General features: G+C 34.6%; 1 protein-coding gene across 1 annotated transcript in view; it reads right to left on the reverse strand.

The window, feature by feature from the left end:
- The window catches only part of LOC129228501 (SOSS complex subunit B2-like), a 48,514-nt gene that overhangs the window by 11,090 nt on the left and 13,491 nt on the right, over positions 1–23,933 (reverse strand). The window contains exon 2 of the mRNA XM_054863213.1: positions 2,316–2,454. Coding sequence (XP_054719188.1) covers positions 2,316–2,454 — 139 coding nt within the window. The remainder of the gene's footprint in view (positions 1–2,315; positions 2,455–23,933) is intronic.

Below are 23,933 nucleotides of genomic sequence, written 5' to 3' on the forward strand. Positions count from 1 at the left end.
TCTCTATGACTTGAGCACAGTTTTTAAAACTAAATATTAAACAGCTTTTCATTATTCAAAAAAAAAAAAAAAAAATAATAATAATAATAATTACCTACTATTGAAAAATATTTGGGTTTTGTATGCACAGTAGAGTCTCGAAAATCCATGTTAATTGGGGTTCATGTCACATTGGATAACTGAAAACTCGGATTATCCGGAAAATTCTTCCAGACTAAAAATTGATCCTATTCTGATAACATGAGGAGGAGCATCTTTTTACTTTCTTGTACAAGGAAAAGGAAGTAATGTCTTCACGAAAAATTTATCACTTAAATTTCAACATAAATTACCCTTTGATTTTGTCTAAACAAATTTTGATTTAAGGTTTACATGATGGTAGACAGGCAAGGTTCCCATTAGAGGAAAAAATGTCAATGAGAAAATACCATCCTCTTGAAATTAGAGTGATATTTTAAAAAATTGAAAGATATTTCTTTTTAAAAATCTCATTATTCAAATTAACATATGAGACAAAATCGCGAGAAAGTTCCGCTTCAAAACATTTTTCAAGTGAGACTTCTTTTAAAAGTGCATGATTCTCGCGTTCTATTGGGAACCCTTTCCGTAGGTATTTATGTGTGAATATTTGCAGGAAACAAAAGCATGCATTTTGACTGCCCCAGGAAGGAAACAACTGACCGAAAGGAAACAAAGGGTAGTTGTAAGAGGAAATTATTCTAATTGGAGTGAGGTTTTAAGCGGGGTTCCTCAAGGATCAGTGTTAGGGCCTGTTTTGTTCATTGTTTTTATGAACGATATTCACAAAAATATTTCTGGGAACATGAATTGTTTTGCTGATGATGACAAAGTTATGGGGACTGTAGAAAATGAAGAACAAGCAAAACAGCTGCAAGAGGATCTAGATCATGTTACGGAGTGGGCTGATAAATGGGGTATGGCTCTTAATGTTGGGAAATGTCAAGCGCTACATTTAGGGCATGGAAATAAGTGTACAAGTTATTCTTTACAAGGTTCAGTCATTAGTCAGGCAGACAAAGTTACTGATCTGGGGGTCTTAATAAGTCAGGATTTAAAGTTTAGCCAACAGTGCAGCATTGCTAGTAACAAGGCCAATAAGACGCTTGGGTTTATCAATAGATCTATTTCAAACAAATCTAAAGAAGTTCTTCTGCCCTTATATAGAAGTTTGGTAAGACCTCATTTGGAGTATGCTGTTCAGTTTTGGTCTCCTTATCTTAAGAAAGACATTAATGTATTGGAAAGGGTTCAAAGGCGAGCTACAAGGCTAATAAATGGACTTTCTCACTTAGACTATGATTCCAGGCTTAGAAGGCTAAAAATGTACAGTCTTGAGCAAAGAAGAGACCAAGGGGACATGATTAAGTTGTTTAAATTTATTAAAATGAAAGATGTTACGGGCTGAAGTTTAGCACTGAAAACAGGACAAGGGGTCATTGTTTCAAGCTATTTAAATCTCAGGCTAACATGGATGTTAGGAAAAATTATTATTTTAGCAGGGTAGTGGAACCTTGGAACAGTTTACTGTAAGAGGTGGTAATGAGCAAGGGAGTAGATAGTTTTAAGAGGGCCATTGATCTTCACTGGGGCTGGTCAATTGACTAGGACCAATCTAGCTGGGCCCAGAGCCTGTTGCTGGTCGTCACTTTTGTATTTGTGTTTGTAAACTTGTTTTGACGTGTTTTGTCATGAGGTCTGCATCTTCATATGTGAGTGCTTGAGTATGTGTATATTGCATAACACAAAAACGGTTAATAGTAGAAAGTTTAAATTTTGTACATGCAATTCACTTGGCGTGGAGTTGTGCACTTCCTTTTTGGGTTGCAATTGGATCTTCCAAAAGGGGTGTGAACACGTTTTATGTGACAAATCAATGTCAATTTTATGTATGAAGTTATTTTCCCCAGGGCATCTTAATACATATCTTAAAGTCGATAAATATTTCTTGCCAATTAGGCAATTGTTGAAATGAATCTCCCAATGTATTTTTATTGCTTACTGTATGTAATTAAATAGTTTTACAGTAGAAAAGATTTTCAGATTTTAGTCGCAGTCATTTTTTTAGCTATTAAAAAATTTAATTTTGAATGGAAACGAAGCACCTCGGATTAAGCGGAACCTCGCACTTTCGAGACTCTATTGTATATAGTATACCAAGAAGTAAAAAAACACACCTTTTTTGTGACAAAACTGAACCAAAAAGTCCCTTTTAATTGAATCACAGTACCCCTGTTTCGGTCTGGGGGAAATGCTTTTAAAAGATTATGTGTCTTCATAGAATAACAATTACGAACCCTTTAGTGAGTCGACAGATATCACCCTGTTGAAGATACAATCCTGGTTCGTCCCACACTGAAAGATTGATGGATGCAGTACGGTCTGCAACTTTACAAGTTCGAACTTCATGATTTTCCTTTGTTGTGTTTGGCCTTCCTGTATAATGAGATAAAGCAACATCTAAACAAAAATGCCTTTAAAGTTTTTAAAAAGAAATAAGTTTTTTTTATTACTACAATAATCAAACAATGAATGCAAAATAGTTTAGTTCAATAGCATCTCAAGTTTCAATGCAATGCAAGTCTTTTTTGATAGTACATGCTGTGTATGCTCTATTTTTCCTTTGCCATCATGTTGTCATAAGTAGGATGAAGTAGCATAGGTGCTTTTTTGGTTCATTGATAAATTTTTTTCATTTCTTTATAACTAAAATATCTATTTACAGTATAACCTTGATTTAACGATTGTCAAGAGACCGGAAAAACTTATCATTAAATCAAGGATATCGTAAAATCATGGAGCATGGACGTTTAATACAGTCAAATACTGACCAGTGAAATGCATCATTAAATGGAGGAAATCCTTAAATCGCGTATCCATAAATCGAAGTTATACTGCATTTGTAATTTAAATTTATGCATATTAAAATTTACACATTTTGGTAGAAGACCTATCATGCATCTTAGTTCATAAAGTGTTTAGTAAAGCCTCACTTTTAGTATGTCTGGGTTGGAGCACAGTATTTTACTTTTTCTAAGTTTATTTATTTATTATATTGAATAAAATTTTCACCTATGGCAAACCTGTCACTCATGGAGGCACAGGCATTAAATTGTAGATATCACAAATTTGCCACAGTAACTGTGCTTGCGCGCAGACTTTGTTCATTGTGCTTTCTGTTTAAAGATTATGTGTTATTTGTTTATATTTATGCAGAGCAACAAATTAATGAATGTGATAAGAATATTTTCATAGTGATTGCGTAATCTGCGTAACTACAGGTATGAATCAGGGAAGGGCCGTGGTAGACCGATCGGTAGAGTGTCGGATTCGGGGCCGGAGGGTCCTGAGTTCGAACCTCCATGGTCGAAGACCAACCATCGTCATTAAAGGGGAATGGGCAACGTTAAATATGCTTGTAGTCTCAAAGTCCTCCAAGTGAAACGATACCTCTGAGGGTGCTAGCACCAGGTAGCAATTAGCTCCTGGTCTAGTTTTAAATTCTCATTAACTGTTCGATCCGGTGTTGGTGCTGCCATCTATCGGTATAAAAAATAATGGAGGCAAGGCACTTAGTATGCAGTCCTCGACATAAATACAGTTGTAGTCAGTTGTGACTTGGAATCGAAGAATCAGGGATCCCGAACTTAAATTTTTGGGAGAGCGGAAATTTTCAACTTGCCGAATGGAACTCCACATTATGCCGAATGGAACCCTAAATTTCTCCGATTGATGATAATTTTGTCAAATGGAGCACCAAATTTTGCAGAATTGTCAGACAAAATTTGCCAAAAAAAGAAATTTTTGGGAGGTCACAGTAACCTCCATCGATCCCTGATAAGACTATTAAGTCAGTTGATCGACTTAATAAATGAAAGAAAAAAATTACTCTTCAATATTTATTGGTTTGCTTATTTCCTAAATTTATGCATTTAAAATGAACATAATATTGCGTATTTTAAAAATGTGTAAAATATGAGTGTAGATATCCATTATTTGCTGCAATTTGTTAACATATAAAATGTTTGTAATTAATTTAAGCAAGAATTTTTAAATTCACGAAGTCCGCGCGCAAGCGCAGTTGCTGTGGCGAATTTGTGATATCTGCGATGTAACATCTAGTGGCACAGGCAGGCAACTGTCTGTTTAATAGCTTAAAAGAATGTTTTTACATTTTTTTTAAAAATATAACATACATTGGGAGTATGTATACCTTTAGCTCCTTTCGGGTAACAAATTTGACCAGTCAGGTTTGACTGTGAATATTTTGTACCTAAAGGAAATTATGAGTAGGAGTGGTATCTTGTGTGTTAGTTGTCATATGAGTCACAATTTCTTCAAGCTGAGCTAAAATAGGATGAAGTAATTCAGTAATAATGAATTTTAATAAGGTAAGAATGGATTTAAAATAGAAGTTTGGTCATAAAAACCTATGTGGCTATTTTATCTTCATTTGTATTTGATTGAACATTGATCTCAGATTCTATGGCACTGCATCTAACTAGTTCACTTTCATTCTTAGGAGGGCATCTGATTGACTTATTTTTCACTCAGAAAGAGCATTCATTGCATTTTGTGCATTCTGAAACACTCCTTTGTTAACTCCTCTTTGTCACTCCTTTATTTGAATTGCAAAATGCTAGAAATTAGTATATTAAGATCCCCCCCCCCCAACTCTAACTATGTGTGTTAGAAATAAGCGGTTGTTAGTTGCATTTTACGAGCAAAAGTTTTCACTTTATGCCTACATTTCCAAATCGAAGCATCCCCTCTAGAGCAATTGGCTCCAATTCTAGGCAATTTGACACCTTAAGTTTTGAATCACATTGAAGCATTTTTTCCCTCGACTCATTGTGACTAAGAACCAAAACATAGATTTATAAAAGCAATTTTTAAAAATGTAAACAATTTTGTATTTAAAAAATTATTTTCTTTTCTTTGTCTTACTGATACTTTTAATGCTATTGGCAACATGCAGTTGCCAATAGCATTAAAAGGATCATTCTATTTAAGCAGAATTTTTCTTATGCTCGGGTACATACACATTGGATTTACCAAAAATGGCACCTATACTTAGAGCAAACCAAGCATTGTGAAGGCTCCGCAGATCCTAATGTCATGATTACAACTCTGTCAGGTTAGGTTGTTCATTTTGACATCTTGAAACTTACACTAGACATCATCATGACTCCCTGCTTTAAATTCTCGTTTCTAACACTGCTTCTTGCATTTGGGGTTAGTCCCACTGAACTGGATGTCAACAAACGTAATACTTACTCTTTAAGAAAGGGTCTGAGACAAAGATGGCTCGATACAAAGTTGTGAGCTTAACTTTAGCAGATTATAAAATTTTTGAAACTTTGCACAAAATTAGCACCATGAATTTCCATGAGAAAAATTGTTGACTTACCATTTATCTCAAGAAAAAAATGTTTAATACTAGTTTTTTAAGCGTTGGTCCTGTGTGAAACTAATTTTTTACATTTGTGTAACAAAGATTACTTGCAATGGGATGAATACTTTCAAGAGGGCTCTTGATCTTCATTGCGGATTGATAAATTGACTGGGACCAAGCCCATCTGGACCCAGAGCCTGCTGCTGGTCATCACTTTTTTTTATTTGTATAAGGTATTATAACTTTAGATAACATTAAGTGTGGATGTTGTTTACATAAAGAGCATTTTCAGTTAACTGTTTCAGAACTCATAAGAGGGGATAGGGTGCATTGTGCCCATTTGAAATCATATAGCAGTGTAAGGTCGAAAATGCTTCTCGACCTGAGAAATTTGAGATATGCTAGGAGAGTTCCAGACTGTTAGGAGTTCCATATGCTGAAGATATGAGATGTGCACTGTAGCTGGTTGAAAAGACTTTGAACACATACTTCGGCCCATGTACCTTTTGCTTTTTTTCATGTATTATTAAAAAGATTTTTCATTTGCAGTCTCTTTTCTCTATTGTGCTTCTGTGTTCATCACCACTTCAGGAATGCATTTCCGACCCCACATTGCTATATCATTTCAAGTCATCACAATCCACTCTGCCCCTCTTAGGAGTTCTGAGCAGGTAACTGAAACACCCTGTATGTTTTTAAATGTTTTTAGATAAAGTACTACATGATACTCTTAATCAAAATTGGCATGGATTGGAATAGGAGGCGAAACCATATTTTGGATTAAAGATTAGCTCCCAGTGAGAAAACAAAACTACATATTCTCAGCAAACCAAAGTGCTACTTGATGTTTCATGAAGTTTTAGAATCATTGTTTCCATTCACATTTATTAATTTTGTTCTTTGTGAAAGGCTTCTGAAAACATTACTTTTTCAGCTGATGTTATACCTTTTTTATTGATGACCTTAGACAATGCCTCTCTATAATGCCAGAGAATGAACGTCAATTCTCCGTAGTTAAATGAATGAAAAAACTTTTATGTAATTCACTGAAAGACTTTCAATTTTATAATTTGTCATGCATGCTTATTGAAAATGTATTTGTTCAATTAATAGATTATGCATTTATTACTTAAAGACAAGTACGAAAGAATGAAGCTATATTTGTTTAAAGTGGAACATTGTCTATTTTTCTCAATAAACATTTAAAAATATGATGTAGAATTTTAGTGTGTCTTTTTAACCTGAGAAAAAGACTTTTCCAACTAAACAGGATTGTGATAAACTTTTTCTAAGCACCTGAGAGTTTTTTTTTTTTTTACTTCCCTATATTATTCTTATTTGCTTATATTTTTGTGTATTCTAAAAAAACAAACAAACTGTGGCTGCATTGTTCCTTTTAATGAACCCTCTCAGTAACGGATTTTAGGAAGGGAGGATTCTTAATTATTTGAACTATTACATCAAATATTCTTTAACTGGTTTCTAAACAGCACAAATAAAATTCTTGAACTATTATTTAAAAAAACTCACAGCATATTTGAATAAAATCAGTTCTGTTAACGGAAGGAGTAACATTGGTGACAAAGGTCAGTCTAATTTTACTGGCTTATTCACTAGCTTAGGATTCAAAGGTACATAAATTTGCGATTTGTATAATAATTCTTCGTCGATAGAATCAGTAATTAACGAGAGCCTAAAAAACATTACAAAAATTGTATAAGGAGGTGCTTTTTACTTTTACTCCTCGGTGCCCCCCCCCCCATGGGCGGATTTATGGGGGGTCAGAGGGGGGCAATGCCCCCCAGTTTTGGGAGGACTTTATGTAGTAGCAACACATCTTCCAAAAATTAAAAAAAAAAATCATTATTTTTTCGTTTTTGAACAGTTTAGAAGAGCATGGGTGAATTTATAGGGGGGGGGGGGCAAAGGGGACACTGCTCCCCAGTTTTGGGAGGAGTTTATATAGTAACAACTTATCTTCCAAAATCTTATAACAAAAAAAAATCATGATTTTTTCTTTTTTGAAAAGGAAATTAAAGTTATTTTTTCTTTTAAACTTAAAATAGCCATTTCTTACAAAGTTTGAACAATACTGTGCAAGTGTATAATCTACTACTCAATTTCAGAGGCTGGAAAGTGCAAATTATTAATAGGTTCTAAAATCCCTGAAAAGATTGGCGCAGTATAGCCTACAAGGGCTCTTGAACCAAAACCCCAATCTAACCAACCAAACCTTGAAAAAGATTAGACAAGTCTTTGAAACTCCTAAGCAAAGTGTGCTTCAATTTTATTTCTTATCAAGTGTATAAATTAAGAATTGTTCAAGTGGGTAGTATGTTACTCTCTTGATACCTATTCTCTAAATCTGTGCACCATTTCTTTTAAAGTATTAACTTGCATCACAAAGCACTTTTAAAGCGTAAAACTTAAAAAAGAAAAAAATATTTGCCTATTATTTCCAATTAACCCTTATAAGACTTCAAAATGCAGAATTTTATATCCATTTTAGATAATTTCCTCCGGGGGAGTAACCGCCGGTCCCCCTAAAACTGGAGATATTATATATCCCACTTAAAAGGGAGCACTGTGTTACTCTCTTAATACCAGCCCCCTCTCTTTTAAGGTCAATTTAAAAAGGACAGCATGATTACACACAGTAATGAAAACGACACATAAAAAAGTAAAGAATGGCCTTACGCATCATAGAAAACAGACAAAAACATGGGAAGGGGGGGAGGGCAATTAAAAATGTTGCTCAAAAAAAAAAATCCTGCCCCCCCCAGGAACTCAGTCCTAAATCCGCCTATGCCCCCCCCCCTCTTCAAAAAAACCTAATTTTGTATCCACCCTGAACCTTCTCATTCTTAATAGGGTTAACGAACAGTCTTCATAACAGGGTGGATTTACGGCCTCCACACAGTGCTGGATTTAAGACTTTTCCAAGCTAAAGGGCAAAAATTTGAAACTGCTGCCTTTATTATACATGATCTTTCAAGCTTTTATAACAAGTTTTGACAAAAAAGAAGACACACACTCACACACACACAGACACAGAAATTGGATGAATTTGCTGCTTCCTAGAAGTTGCCACCCGTTGCAAGGCCGCGGCTTGGTCTCCCCCCCCCCCTAGCTGTGCCCCCACAAAATGAAAATGAAACAATTTCCCAGGCCTGTGCCAAGCCCGATTGGCGCCGTTGTGCAAATGTCTTTTGAGCGCCTTTCATGGTGCAAGTTTGGTGATGTGTTCAAGACGGAAAATATTTTCAGCCCCCCCCCCCCCCCCCCCGCATGCGGGCTTAAGAAAAAATTTATGTGTATAAATGTTGTACATTTTAACAATGCCAGTTTTGGAATCTTTGTTTGATTTAAATTTTAAGCCTTTTAATTGTAATATTTAGGCGTTTTGACATCAAATTCTAAAAAACCTAAAATCCGGCAATAAAGAGGGGGAGTTCACGGGGGCTCTCAACCAGAAATTTTTTTAAACTGAAGTCCCAAAAACACTATGGTATACCATTTTAGTAAAATTCAGGGAAAGGAGGGGTTCAAGGATTCTTACTCTGGGCTCTCCCCGAAACTGAAGCTTTAAAAACGAAATTGTTCTCCATCTTTCATAACGTTTATACGCTTTTTGAATGCACTATTGAAGGGATGGAATTCAGGAACCCTCCTTCGGTAATATTTCGAAATTGAAGTTCCAAACGCAATTTTAGACGATGTTGGATAAGGTTAGGAGTAAAAGCGCTTGCAGCTCCAAACCATTAGTTTTTTGCCAATCGTAAACATTTTTACTATCGCAATAAAATCGCTTAGGACATGAGATTTTCACTTTTGCAACACAAATCAGTTCTGATTGGAAAGTTTACCCAAGGTAGCGCCAACAAACCAGAAAAGAAGGAAAGGTATAGGTTAAGGGTATGGCCGACTAATGCTAATGAACTGGCACCATTCCGCAACAGTCCAAGTTTTTATTTAAGATTTTTTTTTCTAACAACTTCAATTTTGAAAAGGTTTCGAGAAAGACCCCTGAATTCCCAAACTGTTAACTCACTCAAAAATAGCCAAAATAGCATTTCAATACTTCAGAACGCAGAAATTTTCGGGGAGAGACCCCCCCCCCCTTCACCTAAGTTCAATAAATTTGACTTAAATTTGCGGTTCCCCTTTTCATCACTGAAGATTTAAGAATTTAAATTCTAAAACTCATTGAGAGAAAGCCTTTGAATTCCCTCTTCTTAAGTCCTCCAAAGATTACCTAAAGCTGAGTTCTGAATACTTCAGCTTTGAATATTTTTTGGGGAAGGGGAACCCCGAACCACAAGACGGTCTAAAGTTGCGCTTTCAAGACTCAAGTTCCGGAATTTCACCTTATGTCCCTTCCCTCCCTCTTGACATTGCCAAAGACAGCCTAAAAGTTTTAAGACTTCAATTACAAAAACTTTTCGGGAGAGGGTCCCAAATGCCGTTTCACTTACGTCATTTAAGTACAGCCTCAAATAGTTTTAAATACATCAGCTATATAACATTTCATGTTAGAACACCAAAACCATCTCTCATAAATTCACCAAAGATTGCCTAAACTAATGTTTTTAAGACCCCAGTTTTCGATTTTTTTTTAAAACCTTCCCACTTTTACATTATTAAAAACAGCCTAAAACTTTAACTTTTAAATTTTTAAGAATTTGCAGAAGAGAAATATCGAACCACTCCCAGATTCAAAAATGACTTTCAATTCAGTTTTTCGATATTTTATACTGGAGTCCTTGAGTAATATATATGAACGTTTTAAGACCTCAGTATCGTGGGTTGATTTGCGGACTTACCCTTCTTCGCAAGAGCAGCGTTTTTTCGCAAAATCGTGCTTCCGTTATTTTTCTCCCCTTTCCTTTCTCTCCCCCCTCCATATTTCTATTCTAGAGAGAGTTAATTCAATGACATTGGAATTTAGTGATTCCTCAAGTATTTGTCAAAAATGCAGGAACGGTAGCCCATTGGTGTTTCCAACCAGCTTGAAATCCTTCCACCCACAATTATTTCCAAAATTCTCATTTTTATTAAAATCTTCAAAATCTGATAGTTTCCGTTTTACCTGGTATGTTGACGACCTTTGCTGTGGCAAAAACATTAAAAACGAAAGGATGATCGAAAATAGCATGAGAAAAGGCCTAAATTTTCAATTAGAGTCGATTATTTTGAAAAATCAGGGAGAATAGCGAGCAACTCCTCGGTCTGCAATGCAGCGAGTTGGAAATAACAAAGCTATACCTATAAAAGAAATAAAAATAAAACGGCGCGAGTCTAAAAGGCACTCCTCCAAAAGCACGTTTGTTGCAAACAAAACAAGCCCATGGCGGAAAACCGAGAGAATGTCGATGTAAATTCGTGGTTATGGAACGGTCCAGTAATATATTAAAGCATATTTTTCAAACACTCAATTTTTCTTTTTTAAGTAAAAACTGGAAGAAAGTCATCGAATTTCTTTCCGTCCCGAACTCAGTCTCGGAAATTTTATCCAAGACGGAAATCCGTCCTGAGACGGAAGGTATTGCACCCATGGCGCCTTTATGCAATAGCGTCCGACAAAAATATAGTTAATGCATGCCTGGAATGAAGTTTTTTAGACAAATATGACGTGGGAAAAAAAGTTTGGCACTTAATTTATGAAACATATATTACATTTTGGATTACAGCATATGTTTTTACTTCATTTCTTGAAGTTATTTCGAGTTCAGTAGCTCCTTTGATATGCTAATGCGTTTTGGAAGATTAAAATATTTTAAATGTCAACGATAACACCACTTAAATATCTCTCTATTCTCTGATTGATAAATAATTAAACACTTTTATACGTGTTAAAACTTGACAGCAGGGTACTCATTATATTTTTAAAACAAAGTATAGAGGGTATTCTACCTTAAAATCTGAAACTGAAATCCTTTCAGGTAAAACCAATATTTCTAAAATACAGAATCATTAAAAAAGCATTGAATATGATATCTAAAACAAATTCATTGTCCATAGCTCTTTTAATAAGCAAATAATTAAAGAAAAACGGAGGGGGAGAGAATCGAGTAATTATGATCAAGTCGCTACTTTTTAGAACTGAAATTAACCAAAATTGGTGTCTACAAGATAAATATTACACACAAGTAAAATATACGCATATGGGCTCGTAGTACTTTTTCATGTATGACAACATAGTTCAAATTACCACGAACAATAATTTGAAATCAAAAAAGGACATATTTCACAAATTAAAATGTAACATAATCACATCAAGAACCAAAATGGCGGAAAGAAAATTTCTTGCACCTCCTATGCACACTCAGCCTTGTGTGCCATAGACGTACTAAAATAGTATTCACAGCTCCACATTAGGAAGAAAATTACTAATGTATATAATAATTAGCATCATGTGTTTTCACTGTACAAGATTGCACTTTTGAATAGCATATTTAGACAGAACAAGGCATTAATTTTTCCTTTTGGATAGGCAGTGAGAGGATTGCTTGTTTCAATAAGCAGTAATTTAACTGCCACAATTAGATATAATCAGGGCCTGGTAAACGCACGGTCCGGCAGGTCCATGGACCTGGGCACCACAATTTTAGGGATACCCAAATAGGGTAAATTTCTTCTTCCCTTTTTTGGAAACTTCCACATGAAAAATGTGTTGATTTTCTTGCAAGAGAGGCACCAAATTTTGCCAGAGCCTGGGCATCACTTTGTTTTGATCAGGCTCTGGATTTAACAAAAAACGTTTAGTTTAATTATTTATTTATTTTTATTTTTATTTATTTTTTTGACAGAGATTCCCCCCATTTTTTTTTTTTTTTGGAACATTTTTGATAGGTAGAGTTCGACGCCTTTTTGACTCTGGCGCCATTGTGCTCAGCACGAACTCGCACATAGGGACGGCGTGGCCCTGCAATTTCCCTCATCCTAGGAACCTGCACCCAATGAACTGCCTCCATAAAAAAGTTTCGGTGATTTTGCCTCCCTTTCAATATGTCATTGCCTTGAGATAAATTCAAATTCCAAACGCTGTCAGATTTAAATTGTAATGAGATCACACTGCAGGAAAATTGTCGTGGAGCAACATTTGAAAATAAGGGGACAAATAAGAAAATTACTTCTCATTTTAATGTTGATGTTTCTTCTCATTTAGAATTGCAGTTAAATTAAAAATTTAAGTTAGGTCAATAAGCTTGAGGATTTTGTATTTTCCAGGGTGGAGGTTTTATTTCATTTGAAAAAGATTAAAGCAACTAAAGCTCCGGGACCAGATAATATTTATCCAAAAATTTTAGTTGAATGTGCAGAGGAATTAGTGGATGTTATTTTGAATATTTTCAATGCTTCTTATAACTCGGGGATGGTGCCAGAGGACTGGAAGCTGGCTAACATAACGCCACTCTTCAAGAAGGGGTCTAAAGACCTGTAAGTTTGACTTCGGTGATTTGTAAGATTTTCGAAACTTTGATCAAAATTAAGATCATGATGTTCTTAGAGACTAATAGTCTGTTGACTAGTTTGCAGTATGGTTTCAGGAAAGGTAAATCCTGTACTACTAATTTATTGCATTTCTACGACAAGGTTACCTCAACTTTAGATAACAAAAAATGTGTGGATGTTGTTCATATTGATTTTCAAAAAGCTTTTGACAAGGTACCGCATGTTGCTCTTCTCAGCAAGTTAGCTGACATTGGAATAGGAGGAAAAACTTTGCTTTGGGTTAGAAATTGGCTTACTGGTAGGAAGCAAAGAGTAGTTGTGAGAGGAAATCATTCTAATTGGAGTGACGTTTTAAGTGGGGTTCCTCAGGGATCAGTTTTAGGGCCTCTTTTGTTTATTATATTTATGAACGACATCAATGAAAATATTTCTGGAAGCATGAATTGTTTTGCTGACGATGTAAAAGTTATGGGGATTGTCGAAAATGAAGAACAAGTAAAACAGCTGCAAGAGGATTTAGATCATATTACTAAGTGGGCAGATAAATGGGGTATGGCAGTTAATGTAGGGAAATGTCAAGTGCTACACTTAGGTCATGGAAATAAGCGTATGAGATATCGTTTACAGGGTTCAGTCATAAATCAGGCAGAAAATGTTATGGATCTGGGTGTCTTTATAAATCAGGACTTCAAGTTTAGTCAACAGGGCAGTATTGCTAGTAACAAAGCCAACAAAATGCTTGGGTTCATCAATAGATCTATTTCAAACAAATCTAAGAAAGTTCTTCTGCCTTTATATAGGAGTTTAGTAAGACCTCACTTGGAGTATGCTGTTCAGTTTTGGTCGCCTTATCTGAAGAAAGATATTTTTGTATTGGAAAGGGTTCAAAGAAGGGTAACTAAATTAGTAAGGGGACTCTCAGATTTAGATTATGATACCAGACTTAATAGGCTTAACATGTATAGCCTGGAGCAAAGGAGAGTCAGAGAGGACATGATTCAGTTATTTAAATTTATCAAAATGAAAGATGTAAATGGATTAAATTTTTGCGGGAAAAGCAGGACAAGGGGTCATTGTTTTAAGCTATTTAAATCTCAGGCCAACTTGGAAATCATGAAAAACTACTACTTTAGCAGGGTCGTGGGCACTTGGAATAGCTTACCGGAAGAGGCGGTAATGAGCAAGGGAGTGGATAGCTTTAAGAGGGCCATTAATCTTCATTGGGGACTAATTAATTGACTAGGACCAGCCTAGCTGGGCCCAGAGCCTGTTGCTGGTCGTCACATTTGTATTTGTATTTGTATAACAGCTGGTAGATTAGCAAAAAAAAGAAAAGATGTCACCAACTGAAAGTGGAAAAAGAAATTTCATTTGCTCGGGATGTCCTGCAATTGCCAATCTTGCATAAAATAGACGAAAGGAGGAATGGTTTTTGCAGAAAATTTTTGGCTTTGCAGATAATATTTTTAAGCTACTAACGTAAAAATAAATAAAAAAAAAAGTCCCACAGTTTATTTGTTTCTTCCAAATATTTTCCTCTTTACCTTTTTTCTTGTGCAAAATAAATCTAAAAAATAATGATTTCTTCTTGAAATCATGATTATAGTACACTAATTACTTAAAAGCAAAGACTCAGGACGAAGGAGCAAAAGGTTGCAAATGCAGACTACTTCTACTATGACTGTATGGTTGTTACTTTACACAGCCTGGATCACGTGAGAAGAAAATTCAAGCTATGTTAAATAAACAACTTTACAAACTGTGGAACAGTCTCTAATGGACAATTTTGCTGTAAATTGAGTCTCAATGCATTGGCATTGAGAAAATTAAAAGTACTGATCGTCTGCACCTGATTAATTTTACATTTTTTAACAGATAATAGGTGGGAAAATACAGTATTTATTTTTGCGGAAATACTTAATTTTGGACAAATGAGTAGTTTTTGTTGATTTGTTTACAAAATCAAATATCTTCATAAATTTTTCAAGTAAAAAGCAGGTGGCTTATGTTTTATCTTAGTCCAACAACCTGAGGAGTTTCAGATCTGCATGAACTTTTTCATTACAAAATGAAAATAATAATGGTTATGTGATTGATATTGGGCAAAAAATAGTGGGCAGTTTTCATCAGTTGGTGAAAAATAAGCATAAACTAAATGTTATTGCAAAAAAAATTAAATGATTTTAAATCTTTTTTTTTTTTTTGTCTTTTTCATATTTGAATATGAATTCAATTCTTCATTCAAGGGTGAATTAGGCCAAAACAATTATTTGCAGAAAATTTTTCACCTTGGATTTGTGTTCACAGAAGCTTTCCATTTTACAGGGCTCCCAACACATTTTAGCTTTAGAAAAGAGTAAAAGAGGACCATTTTCAATCAAAAAGAGGACCAGTTAAGATTAAAAAGAGGACCTTGGGAGGACCATTCATTTAAAACCAAGGAAGCACCAAAAGGCAAATTAGCTGCCTGCTGCTAAATCCGTAAAGATAATTTGTTAATGAACCATAATGCTGATTTTTAATGATACAATTCCTTTATCACCTTTGGCACAACTGATCTTTTTATCAATTGAATAATATTATTTACACAAACATTTGAATGGGAGGGGAGGGAGGCACTTAGCTCAGCACTTAAGGAAGTCTCCTTAGAACTAAATAGGTGTAATGATACATTTTGAATTAAACCAGGGATGCTGGTAGTCTCACTGAAGGATAGATGAAGCTGTGCTTCATTTTTCTTTACTTTAAAATGATTTTTGTGTTTTTCTGTCTTGTAATGCTTCTTAATAGCATTATATCCCTACTCAACCGATATGGATCTATCACACACCAAACAAATCTACTGTATTGAAAGTTTTCCTAAAAATGTCTGAAATGCTCAATCACAAAGAGAAGCAGATCACATGAGGCTTAGTTTAGCAATTTTCATATTCAAAGTATATTTTCAAGAATCATAAAGCTTACATAAAAAAAATACTCCATGATTGCTTTGAACTTTTATGAGGAGAAAAAACAAATTCCACCCTTTAGCAGGCATTATGACAATGAAATGTTGTACACAAATTCAACTTTGTTTCATATACAAACAGGGACGTAACTAGGTCATTTTCGAGCTGGGGTAAGACCTTGTTTCGGCGCCCCTCCCCCCTCCCCATAAAATAAATATCAAAAAGTTATTATTTTAAAAATATAAAGTTAAATTAGGCAGTGATAAGGCGGCCGCATGTGTTGATAAGCCTATAAATGCGCCTTTTATGCAGTTATAAGTTTTTATACAGTTTTATCACTGGATTCCATTTTTTAAAATTTTGATAGTGGGCAAAAATCATTAAATATTTCATTTATTATTTTACATACGAAGTTTTTCAAGGAAAACTATTTTGTATTTTCACAAGAGAGTAATTAACAACTTGTTACATTATTTTTTTTTTATCAGGTGGCTCTGCCCCTTGCTCGCTGATACATACCAACCCCCGAAGATTGCTTCGCAACCTTATTTGATTCGCGAAGATTTAAATCGTCTGTCAGAAAAAATCAGATTGAAAAACACGTTACGAGTTACGTTTCGAACAAAGTGAAAATTCCCCTCTCCCTCCCATAGAAAATAGAGTTTAAATGAAGGGCTAATTTTTTGAACACAATTGCACTCCTACCCGAAAATATAAAAATAATTTGATTGAAATATGCATAAATGAGATGATATTTGAAAAAAATAATCGCTTTGAAGAGCATTTTCCCTCGTTCCGAACTAACTCGAACCAACTTCCACAGCTATAGGCGTTGGTGCTAAAGGGGCTCCTGAGCATTGCAAAACGGCAGTTTTGTACGTTTGAAAAACTGCTTTTAAGTTCGTGGTCTCTAATAATATGTTTTGCTCTTTAGCTCCAGACATAGGACTTTTTGCTAAAATAGAAACCTTTATATCTGCTGTTCTAATTTGTTGATAAAATTGTTACAAGCTTTATTTGATGCAGAAGAAAATATTTTTGGAAAGGGATGTGAGAAATCTTTCATCCCTTGAAAGGCAATTTATGTGAAATTTTAGCTTAAAAAATTAATTAAAAAAAAACTAATTGGAAATTTAAGGTAAACAACCCCAGGTTCAAATCCTTGTGGCTCGAAGATTTTGGTCAAAATTTTAACGCTAGGTGCTCCGAGGTCTCCAGGACGTAGGCCCGCCACAGGCATCTTTTCACAATTTCTTTGACGTTACTTTTTTTTTAAATGTATCAAGATGCGAATTTAAAATTACCACTTTAAATGAAAGCAATAAAACAGAAATGTTTTAAATTATTTGTTTTTAAGTATTTATATTATACTACTATGAAGAAATGTGTAAGAAAAATAACATAATTGTACAATATGTCACAATAACGTGTGAAATAATTTTTACTCCGATGAAAAATTTAGTGGGTTATTTTGTTTTTGTTTCACACGTGAAATTAATTGAATATTGCTACTACTTAGTATATATTTTTTAATCCAACAACTTACAATAACTCGAATTGAATAGATTGTCTTATTTAAACATTACCTTGAAAATTTTATATGCAACACATTTTAAATTGTCGCAAACTGTATAATTAAATATTAATTATTACAAGAGCTAATTTTTATAAAGGACGCACGTTCCCCACCTCTAGTATTTAGTCATATGTCTGAAAAACATTTTTTAGAAAAACAGATACCTAATGTGCTTTATATCAAACCTCTTTCTATTAACCTTTTTTAAAAAATAACACAAATCTTAAACACATTAACATTACATGTTTTCAGTGAGTTTCTTTTCAGGTTATTTCCATTTACAGTACAACCTTATTTGGACTAACTTGGACCGAAGGCAATTTGAATGAACAAAAATCCGGATAGTACGATAATAAGCAGTAATTAATTCGCAAATAAGAAGACTTATCTTTTATTAGCAGGGAAAAACGATCTTCTGCAGCAAAATTACATAGAATTGTTACTCGCAAATACTTGGTCATTAATAGTTCAGCTGGCAGTGGTGTCAGACTGACGCTCCAAATACGTCACGTAGTTCATTAGATGACTATAATTTGTAGCACGACCTATATATAGCAGTTGTGTATTTAATCAAAATAAGCGAATATTTGAAACATTTATAGTTTCGTTCATACTATCATTAATTTAGAATTATCATTTTAGTGAATATATTTTTTAACTCTACAAATTTAATATAAGCCAGACGTCTGGATAAACGAGAGCCAGATAAATGAGGTTCTACTGTAAATATAAATATGCATCAAAAGTACCAAAGCAAAATTTCAGAGGTGTAAAAAATAGTTGATTTCTAACACATTAATTGAAGTAGATGATTTAAGCACATTTAAAATATTGTGCGGGTGGCAAAAATATGTCGAAACTAAGTCTAAAATTTCTCATTTTAGCTGAATTTATCTCTAAAATCCTTAGTATTTTCTAAACAAAAATGGGCAGCCTCTCGCACTTTAAATTGAATCTCCATTATTATAGTGCGAGATTTTTCCCCAAGAATGAGAAAAATTGTAAACGAAACTAGGCCAATGGAACAATGTAACGATTTTCCCTTAGGCCAATGGGATAGACAAGCTCTCGTCATTGTAAATAAGCGGAAGACATCACGTTGGCAGCTTTATGACGTTTAATTGCATAAAAATGACATTTGAGCATTTCCGCTGTTCTGTACTTCTCATAGTTTTGCTCCTGTATTCCTCCTTCGAGAAGGAGGTTCTTTAAATAAGATATAACAAGTACTAGTCACTCTAAGAAAATACTTTCATGCTATTTACTGCGGCATCCTTGTTCTATTTCTGTCAATCTTTACCACTCTTTATCCCATTAAACCACGCAAACTTTTTGTCTGTGCCCGCACTGAGAGTTTTTTTTTTTTGGACTTCTAATAATTTGTTCTTTTTTTTTACAAAAATTAATTTGAGCATTTACTCTGTCAGTTTAGCGCCCCTAAAATCTGGCGCCCGGGACACAAGCCCCGTCTGCCCCCCTCTAGTTATGTCCCTGTATACAAACGATACTTTAAAATGTTATGTGCTCAATCGTTTAAATTTAATGTCCCCCCCTCACAAAAAAAAAAAACAGTAATAACTGAAAATAAGCTAATAATAATTACAATTAAGTTTGGAAAACTAAATAAAATTAAATTAAACAACACAAAAATTATTAATTTTTAGTTACTTAAATAAGAATTAAATTAAGTTAATCTGACATAGCATGTCAAAATAACTTCTAATTGCCATAAATATAAAAATATTTATAAGATGCAAAACGATTGAAAGCTCAGCGAACCAAATTTTCACGAACCAAGTTCAATGTTGGCATGTTTCCCATTTTAAAAAAATTATTTTTTTTTTCTACTAAATTAAACATAAAACATGCTAATCTAAGGTGGCATATGGGAAAATAACATTCGATTGGGCAAAATATTTTAATGTTTACATGATTCAAAAAGATTGAAATTTCAAACGCGAGAAGCATTTTCCGCGAAGTTCGAGTAAGTTCAATGTTGCCATGGTTTCCAAAATAATTCCTTCGTTAACTATTGAAATTAAACGAAAAATAAGCTAATCTATTGTAGCATATGCAAAATAACTTCCAATTGTCAAAATCATCAAAATGTTTACAAGATGCAAAAGGATTGAAACCTCAAACACGAAAGCAATTTTTTGCGATAAATCATATAACCTTTTTTCCCCCCCAAGAACTTTTCAAGGTTTTTTTTTTATGAGCATACGAACCTTGTTTAACACACGCTGCGGCGGCGTGTTTGGGTGTACAGTAACTTTTAGCGAAATGAAAAACTTTTAAAATCTGATATTAAAGTAAAATTAATATAAAAGCGGACTAATCGGACCAAAATGTCAAAAAGCGGTCTGAAGCGGACTTTTCCATAAAAAACGGACTTTGGCGGGAAAAGCGGACTATTTGGGAGCCCTGCATTTTATCTATGTTTGGAGGCGTCATTGTTTTAAGCTATTCAAATCTCAGGCTAACCTAGAAATTAGGAAAAATTACTTCTTCAGTAGAGTCGTGGGCACCTGGAATAGTTTACCGGAAGAGGTGGTAACGTGCAAGTGGTGGATAGCTTAAAGAGGGCCAACAATCTTCATTAGGGACTGACTAGGACCAGCCTAGCTGGGCCCAGAGCCTGTTGCTGGTAGTCACATTTGTATTTTATTGTTTTGTATTGAACAATATAAAATATGCCCCTATTGTTTTATATTCAAAGGTTACAGCACAAAATTAAAGAAACAAGGTGCTAAACAACTAAGATTGGTTGGTGGATTGTGTGCTAGTTCATATGAGCCTAGTAGGTACAATAAACTATTATTGCTGAATAGGGTGTCACAGTAGTAACCACAGATAAGCAAGTTAGGTAAAACCTTGATAGTGTATGCAAATAGTAGGTACTTTAAAAATCAATAACACATGCACACAATTAAAGAACAGTGTATGTGAGCGCTAGAAAAGGATCACTCATTTTTGCAAATGCATTACACACATATGAGTAAACTGCGCAAGCAGATTAAACTACAACAGATCAATCTAGGTTACACCGAACAGGCAGGGGAGAACAGGTAGGGGAGAAGAATTTTTCAATACTGGTTTGGTCACTTGTTAATGCACATAAGGAGCGTAGATTTAAAAATCAGAAATGAGGGTGGATCTAAAATTAAGTACGAAGTGAAGATGTAAAGCAGTAAGTAGGGTATGTCTAAAAATCCATAACAAATGAAGATGTAAAGCACTAAGTAGTGTCAATTTAAAAATCGAGTTTTAAAGTCAGGTTTCAGTGACCTTAAGAGGTTAAATGTCATTGCAAGGGAGGAAGAAAATGTTCAATGTCTTTTGAAAGGAGAGAAAAGGAAGAAATAGGTAAGTCTAAAAATAAATTTTACACTTCCTAAGCTAAAATGTGTATGCATTTATCTACATTCAGTTAATCATCACCTTTTTTTTTTTTGGAGAGGGAAAGTGGAATAGGGCGAGAGGGAAGCCAAAGGCAGCGGATAATTGGGAGTTTACTATAGTTTATTTAGGGTTGAAAAAAAGATAGTGAATGCATCTTTACAAGTTAAGAAGAAATGATATCTTCAGACTTCATAAAATCTTCTCAAGTTGGTACAATATGGCTTGTGTTCAAGTCAGAATACTTGCATTAATTATGCAAAAGCTTGGAGAAACAATAGAATTGCTGGTATCAACAGAATAAGGGAAGACAATCAGTTACAGTTGGATCTTGATAACTTGAAGATTGTATCTTGAATATTCTATCTCAAAGTTTTAACTGGGTCCTAAACTCTTGAGACTGTTCTCGGAACTTCCCATAACTTGAACGATTTAGCCAGTCCCTTGGGACTTTGAGTTATCTAGAGTTGACTGCATATGAAGCAGCAATCCAAACATACCTCTTTCAAGACCAGGGAATAAAAAAGTAGCTAGGGCCTTTGACACAGAAAAAAATGTCGATGCATTTTTCAAAAACCGTACAGATTCTCTGACATGATACAAGTTCATTCCAAGCAAACTTTAAATTGGGATGAATCTGAAATTTCAACATTGCTACCAGGGCTGTGGAGTCGAAGAGTCAGACTGATTTTGGGGTAGGAGTCGGAGTCATTCGAAAAGATGCCGACTCCGACTCCGGGTTTCTTTTTTTTTCTTTCATTTTCAGACTCTCCTTGCATTAAAAAAAAACTGACTAACGGTTGGTTTGATTACATGTATTAAGGCCCAATAATAACAAAATAATTGTCATTGGCAAACAACCGGCTTGCTTGCTTATCGAACCCTCTGTAATAGACTCTGTCTACGCTATCACCTAGTTTGCTTGTTTTTTCACTTATAAAAACTGTCAGCAAAAGAATTTGGTGCTTAACATTTTCTAAGTAAACACTTTCAAATAAAAATAATATATTTTTTACCTCGATCTCAGTTATAAAATATTAAAAGGAATGTATGAATCGCTTGAGCAATTCAGGAAACTTTTGAGGGTGCTTAGTAAATTCAACTAAGTGATGACTTGACTCGAAAGCGCAAATCCAAAAGATGCAATAAAATATAAATGTTTTTTTTTTTTTAATCTAAAGACTTATCTAAGAAAGCTTATGGTTTTAACTAAAAAGTTCAAAATAAAACATACATACATAAGTACATGATTTCTTGGTTACAACACTCAATAACTGCAGTTAATCCAAAAATCTTCCTATTAAGGTTAATACTAAAGCTGCCAATAAAACTAAAATTAAAAATTGAGCCAAGAAATGTAGGTATAATAAAAGCTATTCGTACAAAGCTGTATACTGCCACATTTTAAGAGAAATTTGCTCCAGTATACATGTACCCAACCTCTCCCCACAGTAAAGTGCAATATTTTTGTTGAAATTTTTAAGATTAAATTTAAGATTTATTATTCGGGAAATTTTTCAGAATTAAAGTATGTCAATTTTTATAATCTCTGAAATTAAGTTGAGGTGTTACCCACAAGATGGGTGTCACCGAGGATGGGGAGGGGGACGCCCAATCCAAAAAAAGTTTTTTGACTTAGCAAAAAAGGTTTTTTTTTCTCAAGTTACAGCTTTCAAAAATTGTAAGCACAGGATTTGATCAACATCTATTTGTTAAAAATTAAAGGGGGGCATATATTAATCCTTGCCCGTTCAAAAAAAAAGGATTTTTAAGTAATCTCACTTTAATCGACACAGTTGAATAATTTGATTTTCAAATTGAATTTCTAACTTTGTTTTGTATGCATCTTAAGTTTATAGTAAAATACAACGCAAAAATTTCGTAAAAAGGAATTAATATTTCAATCTCTGTTCAGTGGTTTTTCTCCCTTCCCATGAGGGTGGGAATTTGAAAAACAAAATAAATAAGTAATTAAGCCGGAGTCGGATGTTTCAAAATCCAGGTGTTGGAGTTGGGCATTTCTCTTCCGACTCCGCAGCCCTCATTGCTACCCAGTCCAAAAGTAGTTTCTGAGAATGGCAAAAAAGTTTTAGTTGATCAGTTTTTGGAGAGCAAAGAGTTAGCAATTTCTGTGAATTAAAGTTATAATTTGTCTTAGCTTTTAAAAATTAATAATACAATAGACCCTCGTTTTACACGGGGGTTATGTTTCACGGAAACGCTGCGTAAATCGAAATCGCAAAAATTGAGATCTAAGAGTGTTAAAATAGGGGTTTGGTTCCATCAGGGTCGTCGCTAGGTCAAAAAAACTGGGGGGGGGGGGGGTGTACGCATTTGGCGGCCCCTTAATTGTTCCAAACGCGTGTTTCAATATGCAGAGAGAGATAAGATTTAGCTCCTGGTTTAGCAGAGATAGTCATATTACTAGACCTTAGTACTAGCAATATAAGTTTAATCCGAAGGATAATATTTAGTCAGAAATAGGGGTGTCGGATTGCTTCCTCCTGGTCTTTTTTCGAAATTGAAGATATAAAAAACGCAGTTTTAGACGATATTTTAAGTTGGAGAGGAGGTCCAATAGCCTCTCCCGATAATCCACTCCCTCTCCCTCCAAATTTAAATTCCCAAAACACAATCGTACGCTTTATTTGTTTACGTATTGACAGTGGGTCAGGGGGCTCTCCCCCGGGAAATATTCAAGATTGTTATTTGAAAAACACGGTTTTAGACGATCTGTGGTGATGTTAAGGGAGAATCGGGGTCATCCCTCGATAAGTTTTAAAACTTCAAACTTCAAGCTCGCAATGTGAATTATTTCCGATTGTGATAGATAAAGGTGGGCCCGGGAGCTCTTCCCCGGGAAAAATTTGAAACTTGTAGTTTGAAAAATGCAGTTTTAGACGATCTGTGCACTGTAAAAAATTCCGAAATGTTACTGGTTATTTCCGTGGAACATTTCGGGATTCAAGAGGTTTATACCTATTTCCCCGTAAAACCAAGTATCATCGCAAAAAAGTTTCCTGAATTGCTAAAAGATGCACGAATGCAGACTTCTCACTGGTATGAAAGGTATTTTTTGCTACCAGTTTAAAGATTGACTGAGTGTGTTTATTAATTGTATCGGCTTTAACCTGATTACGGT

Source organism: Uloborus diversus, chromosome 1 (genome assembly GCF_026930045.1).
Source record: "Uloborus diversus isolate 005 chromosome 1, Udiv.v.3.1, whole genome shotgun sequence".
In the NCBI taxonomy this organism is placed as follows: Eukaryota; Metazoa; Arthropoda; class Arachnida; order Araneae; family Uloboridae; genus Uloborus; species Uloborus diversus.